Raw genomic sequence first — 8670 nt, 5'->3', positions numbered from 1 at the left:
TCACCCTGCATGGACCTGATTATCTGCCAAGAAAAAATCTTCCCTTCGGCTTTTCTGATGTTTACTAAATTTTTAGATTTTTTATTTTCGTGGATTTAGCTCCTTTTGGAATGAAACATGTTATTGTACCTAAAAAAATAAAAAAATAAATCATATTTTCTCAATAAAGTCACTGAAATTTTATTCAAATTTAGCAGCAAACCTTTCCTTTTAAATAATAATAGTGAAATCACACATAAATATAACCTTTCGAAAAGAAAGTAAACAACATTATTACAGTTTCATTCCAAAAGGAGCTAAATCCATTCAATTCCAAAAGAAGCTAAATCCATGTTTCATTCAAAAAGGAATTACTAAATCCACATTTTTTTTTTGGCACATATCGCACGACAACCAAATGCCCTAAGATGTTGATACCCACTTTGATAGAAAAATAAGGTTTTACAAAATGGAAAAATACTAGAAGAGAAAAGGTAAGAAAGAGTAAAGACGGATTGAGGACGGTAAACCCCAAACAAGAGACTCCAAAGATCTACCCCAGAATCCTCTCACCGGCACCAGAGTTGCCTAGGCCAATGATGGCCGAGAAGATTGCGCAATGTACCGCGCCGGTCTGGCAGGAAGGTGCCAATTGCGGTGAGGGGTTTTCATGGACCAGTAGATCTGAGATTATATTATCCAAAAAAAAGAGATGAATATGAATTGACAAATAGTACCAAAAATAGAAGAAAAAAAAAGAAATAAAGTGAAAGGCGTAAATATTCTAAAAAAGAATGAAACGCCGATAATACCAAACAACAACAACAACAACACAAAATCTAAAAATTTGATAGAAATCAGAAATAACTGGTGGATTTTTTGTCTTATCATATGTTATAGGTCCAGAGCGACACCTTTAACATATATAACAACATGAAGGTACATGGCTAAAGGGAAAGTGGAGAAATAAAAAGAAATAAATTTAAAAAAATATTAAAAATTGTTGTATCAGTATACTATAATGAATAACAGTAGTGAATTAATTTAACATCTTACTTGATTCATACTTGTCCATAATGCAGTGTTTTTCAGTATTCTTATTTTGGTACTGCATGCAATTGTAAAGTTTAAAAAAAAAGTGATTGTAACTTCTTGTAAATAAGTTGTGTTCTACAGTGCCTGTGTATTGCATGACCTACGTCAGTACGTGATAACTTGTAAATGTGTAAAGACATAAGATTTTAATATAATTATAGTAATGCTAAAATGAAGATACATAACATATTTTTATGGTGTACATTGAAAGCTTTATTCGGCCATAACTAACAGTTAAATTTACACAACATTATTCAGATGAATACAAATTATACTTGCTGTACTGAAGGCAATATTTAAACGTGATGTTGATTCCAACCATTGCATACAAACAGATCATGTGTATTAAAAAAGGCACATTTTTATTTAGCATCTATCGCTATGACAACTTTAACCGTCGTCATTAAGAAGGAGCAATATACTTTATTTGTATACCACCATGTCTTGTTACTTATTAGTTACTGCTTATTTATATACATCTTATCTTGTGTCTTTCATAAAAACTTGACATTCTCTATAGGCAATGTGTAGATAAGTTTACCAAAGAAAAGTATCTATAACAGTAATGTTTCTACGCGCTTGACAAATATACTATTACCCCGGTCATTTGATTCAGTGCTTGCCCGCACACAATGTTTTGACTAGTACGTGATCATACAAATTTTGCCGAGAAACTGCCTACTAATTGATATATTTGGTAAATTATTATATCTATTTGGACTTGATAGATATAACGCATGTGTCGCGCACTTGTGCGTAGTCCCATATACATCTTTCTGTGTACAGTGCTTGTAACTTTACCAAGACTGGGCCAATCTTTTTATCATTTCGATGATTCTAGAACCTTGCAGTACACACCAAGACGTATATGCTAGATGATCAACCTTTTCTGATCGATTCCACAACAATCCTTTCACAATGCAGTCGCATGACCATAACTGGTTTTATCTTTTAAGTTTCACATCTTACTTTATATATAAATGCTTTAAAAATTGTCTGAGTGATTCTTTTCCTTAATGTGTACGAGTATACATGTATACATACTCTATATCGATCTCAAATCCTGAATCATATCAGTTTCAGCACAAAATTAAGTATAGTTAGGTACATATATGTCTTTCATCTTCCCTAATGCTCGACTATGAATATCACCTCAAGTGATTAACATCCAACATAAGGTTTTTCAAAAAAATAGCACAGACATTTCAAAACTGGTCATGTCCTATACGCACACAAAAGACAATTCTGCGTTGTGTGTACTGAGTTTCATATGAATCGATCAAACTACTTCCAATAGTTTGCTCACATACTTATTTTACACACTGCACATGCATCGAGTTTTATACTGTTATTATAATGCCTCATCAAAGATACCAAAACTATAAAATTGCTAAAACTTGGAAAGAATATGCTCCACAAGATTATTAAAACAAAATTGTATTCTTTGTGCAAAGCTTGGTTACCATGGAGGTACCTTAACAGACAGACACAACAAATGTGTCTTGCACACCCTCGGGTCAATCGGTATACCAAGTTTTATTACAATTTGCGTAAAAATTGGAAAAAATTTGACCCAGTTTTTTACAATAGACCAACAGAAAGACTCGCCTGCCCAACTGTATCCTTATTCCTTTATACACCCTTTCAAACTACAAAGTAGTTACAGGCAGCATATCTCTTGATGGTATAACCTTGAACCGCAATACTTTGGCGTTGAGCTGATTCACGTTCATTGATTCAAATGATGCATGAAACCAACTGTTTTGCTGTCTTGTGATCATTTCTCTTTTTCGCTTGCATTATTTTAGTCACATTGATTGCATTAAACAAAAAATGAAGACTATTTACAATAAGATATTCTACAAATCTTTCTTCTGTCCATGTTGATTTTCAACAGGTTCCGAAGTATAGTCTTTTTCATGATCGACTGTCACCTCAGTTACATGCACAGTCACTAAAACCAAACACATTGTTGACTCATGGTTTGACCTCTTGGCTGTAAATTTTATAATTACTACTGTAACTTCTTCAAGGAATATAGGTTGCCAAATAGATACAAATTGAAATATCCACCATTTCCACATGAGCAAGCACTGATTTTATCACAAATTATGAATTGTATAAATCACATAGAGCTTTTATACACTGATGTCACAATTTGTCTTTTATATTCCTACATTTCTTCCATTTGTAAACTTGCCAACCTCTTATTGTAATACAATATACAAGTGCCAAGCATGGTCGCTAATCTAGCAACAATAACAATTTATTTCTGGTACATGTATATCATGCGTTATGTGACTTTTTTTTAATACTGATAGATAACCACATCCCCATGATCCCCAGGGACACTCTAGTATCAAGTTTGGTGGTATTTTGTCAAAGGGTCTCTGACATATCAAGAATACATGCTCGTAATGCTAAGCCATGCAATCTTTCACCTCCGGACCACAAAATCATTAGCAACCAAATGAGTCCAAAATGTTAAGTTCCAACCAATCCTCAAGATAGCCTAAAAACATGCCACATGGACAAATTAAATCGAGGCGATTAAGAGTCTTGCATGCAATCATGCAATCATGCAACAATGAACCTCATTTGACCTTTGACCTACTTATGTGACCTTCAACTCCAGAATATCATGGAGGCCAATAAAGGGCATCTACATGTACCAATCAAGTATGGTTACAAACAGATGCAGGGTTGGAAAGTTAGCAACCCTAATTGATTTTTGCAGGTAAGATTTCACATTAGACTTCATTCAAATTTGTGTACAGTCACGGAGGATGGACGGAAGGACGCCATTTGGATTAGGCCTAATTTGGATCCCTTAGTCTCTGCTCGAAAAAAAGCAGTTCTCAAGTCAGACAATCCCAATTGTTCACTACAGAGGATTACATGGATTTCTCTAATCGGCCTAGTCTCCTGGCTAGGATCACATCAACTTGTGGTGGAGGAAATGGTGCAAGCCGGGGCCTTGTGTGTCTAGGGTCATCAGGGAGCAGAACAGCCTTCGAGAACAGTGGTCCTTGGTCCTGTTCTCTGCGTTCCAGTATCGCACCGATGAGTCCTTGTACATACATGTAGGGGTAGGTCTTGGGGACCTTCTCCTTCCGGGCCACGTAGTTGTTGGCACGCTTTGACCATACTGCAACATATCTGTATCATAAAATAAAAGAACATGCAAAATGTAACAAGTTGCATTATATGCACACTCATTCTTGTCAATTGGAAATGATTCATATCTCTTAAAGATAAACTTGAGTTCTGGTAAAAAAAGAAAATGAATTCTCACAGAATCTAACGAAACTTACACTGAATGTTCAAGATTACAAATAAATGTCATGTGCCAAACAATTTTGGAAGAAAATGTATACTGGCTGAGTAATGAGCATAGAAAGATAAGGAAATCAGGGTAGTACTAGCCCCGACAGGCCGACACCATGTGTGTTGTCCCATATACATCTTTCTGTGTAAGTGATTGTTACTTTACCAAAACTCTGCCAAATTTATGATGATTTTGATGACTCCAGAACCTTGCATTACACACCAAGTATATTATTACACTGAATCCAAGTCCGCATTTAGGGTCCAAAATCAGCAGCATGATTGACAAACCATCAGCTTACAGTCCGTCATCTACATAATTTAGATGTGCGTCGTGTACAGGGACAACTTCTTTAGATGACGTCATATTTTGGCGATTTAAAAGGGGCGTTCCCAGGAAGGACAATTAGATATTTAATAATTTCCCCAAAATTGATAAATTTCATGGGAAAGAACTGCCAATTCGGATTGCCCTGTCCAACTACACAGGGAAAACAAAAAATCATGTTTTTTTTTTTACTCCACCCACTTTGGATTGCCTTTTCCATCTAAAAAAAAATGTACAAATAAAAATAGGAAAAACAAGAAAGAAAAGAAAACCTTTTTTTCTTTCTTTCTAATTTCCACTCACTTTGTATTGCCTTGTTCATCAATCTGGTCGGGCCTGTCCTTGTGTGCCATGTAGTCGATGACCGCAAGCAAATTCCTTGCCCGGTTTGCTGGGTAGCTGGATGGATAAGACAAACAATTGGTATTACCACTACCATGATGAATGAATAGTAAATGCTTTAGACAAATCTCAGACTCATTGGCCCGTAGTCACAAAGGAGGTTTGTAGGAGGTTTGTACAAACCATGGTTTGACGATGGTTTACATCTATGGAATGCTGTTCGCATACCGTAAATTGTAAATTAACATTGTTAACAAGTATGGAGTTTACATTCCTTCTCCATCAGTTTACAAATGGCATTCCATAGATGTAAACCTTGGCCAAACCATGGTTTGTACAAACCTCCTTTGTGAATACGAGCCATTCACTTCAGTTCTGGATTTGTGTTGTAAATTATTGACTCTTAATTAAAGGTAGTTACATTTCCCTGCTACAACCACTCCAACTTGACTTAACATCAGGTACCGACACAAGTACGATACAAAGTCTGCTGTTTCAAGACTCTGCATGCATCCAAAAGTGATTTCAGCATTTATATAGATGTCATTCATAATTTCTCATTAACTTTGCTATTTGCTTCAAAATATGATATTGTAACTGTAACCGTACTGTAATGATATGTTTCAACTTTTCCACAGACAATCTTACTTCAAACATACAAAATGATACTAAAAATACTTACTCAAAGGAATACCGCTTGGAAGCATACATCAGTATATGGTTGTGGAAACACTCGAGCATGCTGGTGTGCCTAAGGAATTATGAAAACAAAATAAAAACTGATATAAATGATAGGGCATTTCATTATTTTCATACCACAAAATCAATATTGAAAATCCCATGTCATACACATGAGCAAATAAGATGCATTATCTTGACCTGCTGATATGTCCCAATTTTATAGGTCATAACCGAAAAAGAGCTCAATCTTGCAAACATGTACGTAATGAACGCATTCTCATTAAATTCCTCTCAATTTACAGAGCCTTTCGTACATGTATACAGAATCCTACCTGAAGCGAGCAAATCAGCAGAGTAGGCCAAGTTCTCCATGAATTTGCGGTCAAAGGTGACTTGTACTACCGTATTCACCTGCTAATTCCCCTACTGCTGCTTGGAATTTCTTCGCTGGGGATGGATTGTGTTGTCTGTTCTTCATATCTGTAAAAAGTGAAGAAATGAAAGTCATTCACAAAGTAAAAAACATTCAGATTTTAAATCACCAAAAGAAATTATTTTGAAGATGGCATTCTCTAATAATTATCACAGCTAGCCAGATTTGGAATTTGCATGACTAATAACTGATGCATTGGTTCTCTGTCATGTATGTGAAGTTGAGACACTCTTTGGTAGAGATAAATATAGATGAGACAGTCACATCTCAAGCAAGCTATAGTATAACCTTGTCGACTTTTAAAAAGAGCAGGATGTTTACCCGGTTGACTAGCCCTGCACGTCATCATTACGAAGAAAACTGCAGTTGTAACGAGGGACATTAAAGGTAGGGTCTATTACAAAGTTTTGGGAAATTTTGAAAATTGGGTGGATAGTGATTCTTTACAATTTTGATATATTTGGATGCCCCTGTGGAAGTATTATAAGCACTAGAAAATTTAGCTCCTAAAACACTTCTGCTTTCGAAAAAAATTGAATATAAAAATTTACCGGTGCTCCCGGTAAATTTTGATAAATTTAAAATAGCGCCTACGGTCGTACAACGGTAGCTGCTACCATAAAAATCCCGGAATATGTAGTTGTGATATATAATTTCAAAAAGGTAATAGCCAATCGGTCAATTGTAGCTTGTTGTATAGGTGAATTAATATATTGACCTTGAGAGAGAGTTATAGTATACCCCATAAAGAGATTATTATTTACAATTTCATCACTTTAGACTCGATTTCAACGCGACAACGTTCACTGAATATTGTAGGATCGCATATGCTTCCAATATTTTCATTTGAACCAAATTCATCCGGAGGTCTAGTGGAGCCAGACGTAGTCTCAGTGGAACAACCGACGATATAGAGACTGAAGCTTTCGGTCTACTGTAGACCTAGGCTAGACTATCAATATCATATGATTCATGAAATCTGAATTAAAAATCCAAGGCAAGAGATAACAAAACGTAATTTCTTAAATTTGCCGATTCCATGCATCTAGTCTCTAGACTAGATCAAATTAAAACGGTAGGCCTACCCAATGCAGTGGGGCGTATATCATTTCAACTTACCTCTCAGTGAGCTGGCATAGCCATAGGGTCTATTGCATCCTCTAGACTCGGCAACGAGAAGGCCGCCTGCAGCTCGCGAAGTTTCTCCGCCGTACCCTGTCCTTGTTCACAGCCACTCCCGCGCCTCCTCTGGGCCGGATGGTCGAGCTGCCATTGCTTGTTTCTCTCCTTCCTCTTACCGTCTTACTTAGTCTTATTCCGATTTAGCGTAGCCTTAGCCTTGTCCTTAGGCTTAGCACTAGCTGAGTCCGAGTCGGCCATCGTCCGTGACCTCGAGCTCCTTTTCCAATCTCCATCTCGTTATCGTATTTCAATCAAAGCTTGTCTGTAGCTGTCTAGCGTTCGATCGGTGCCGGTGATAATATCTGATCTGAGCTGTGCGTGTTATACTTTACGTGAAAGCAGCGTATTGGAATTGATCAGCTGTACTGTATTACTAACGCGCGGTCGGATACCCGCCTGCTAGCTACCTGTACTGTACGTACCAACGAACTCAAACACTCGTTGTAAATACGCTGGTTGTTAAATGACATAGAGGGAGCTAAACACGTAAATTCAAAAAATAAACCGTCGAAAGTCAAAAGTGATGTCCGGACGTCAAACACTTTTTATAATGTTTTGAAAGCAAATTGCACAACAATTAGAGCATTTGATTTGGAATTATTATCATCTCCCATGTTTTTTTCGATGATCTTTCATATGGTACTGAAATAAACCAAATCTGTTTTGGAGGGGCACTTTGGAAATTACCAATACTCAACTATACCTTTAACTAAATTATGCATAGGCCTCACAGCAGGTTAAACGGGGAATCCCCACCAATACAAGGACGTTACCAACTTCCCCAAACATTGTAATACAATGCGACACAAGTCTTCATGCGTGAATGACTATTGATTTAATAAGTGTTGAACTCCCTTACTGAGCAAGAGTAGTTGCTGGCATTCAGTGACCTACATATTAATTGCACAACATACTGTAGACTTCGTGTATTGTTATTCATTAATTTATATTTAAACAGCAAAATTATACTTCAAGAAGTCGACCGCTCTCCCCGGAACCTTAAACTTACTATAAAGTAGAACATGAATAGGTAATATGCAGAACATTTTACCAATTCATGTTCTACTTTATAGTAAGTTTAAGGTTCCGGGGAGGGGGGCGACCATCAAAGAGGAGGAATTGCCGAATCCGCCGTCAATTCGGACTTGGTCGAACGCAGGATTTATCTGATTCTTCTAACTTTGCTTCTGAAAATAAAAAACGCGTGAGAAGGACGTTGAAAATAGATGAGGAGGAGAGTGTTTCTAGGAAAGAGAATTTTGGAAGGGATCGAGTTAAAGTGAAAACGGCAGTACCCCCACCA

The 8670-nt window shown here is 36.7% G+C and overlaps 1 protein-coding gene across 2 annotated transcripts; it reads right to left on the bottom strand.

Moving 5' to 3' along the window:
- Positions 1–3899: 3899 nt before the first annotated feature.
- Positions 3900–7616, bottom strand: LOC105444449. 2 transcript variants are annotated; one of them, XM_030990904.1, is made up of 5 exons: positions 7305–7616; positions 6164–6232; positions 5754–5822; positions 5033–5128; positions 3900–4233 (listed from the first exon to the last, which is right to left on the bottom strand). In XM_030990904.1, the coding sequence occupies exons 3-5, from the start codon at positions 5810–5812 to the stop codon at positions 3969–3971; spliced, it is 420 nt and encodes a 139-aa protein (XP_030846764.1). In that variant the 5' UTR covers positions 5813–5822; positions 6164–6232; positions 7305–7616; the 3' UTR covers positions 3900–3968. The 2 variants fall into 2 exon arrangements, with proteins under 2 accessions (XP_030846764.1, XP_030846758.1); XM_030990898.1 differs by having other exon boundaries at positions 6085–6232; positions 7305–7615.
- Positions 7617–8670: the final 1054 nt, after the last annotated feature.

The sequence above is a fragment of the Strongylocentrotus purpuratus genome, unplaced genomic scaffold, assembly GCF_000002235.5.
Source record: "Strongylocentrotus purpuratus isolate Spur 01 unplaced genomic scaffold, Spur_5.0 spur5_contig_844, whole genome shotgun sequence".
NCBI classification, from domain to species: Eukaryota; Metazoa; Echinodermata; class Echinoidea; order Camarodonta; family Strongylocentrotidae; genus Strongylocentrotus; species Strongylocentrotus purpuratus.
The sequence above is the reverse complement of the archived record's forward strand: the minus strand, read 5'-3'. Positions and strand labels throughout refer to the sequence as shown.

Coding starts and splice junctions, on each gene's coding strand:
- LOC105444449 (XM_030990904.1), bottom strand. CDS start 5,812: ATGCTCGAGTGTTTCCACAACCATATACTGATGTATGCTTCCAAGCGG. Junction 5,129..5,753: donor TCCAAGCGGTATTCCTTTGA/GTAAGTATTTTT, acceptor TTATCCATCCAG/CTACCCAGCAAACCGGGCAA. Junction 4,234..5,032: donor GATGAACAAGGCAATACAAA/GTGAGTGGAAAT, acceptor TTTATGATACAG/ATATGTTGCAGTATGGTCAA.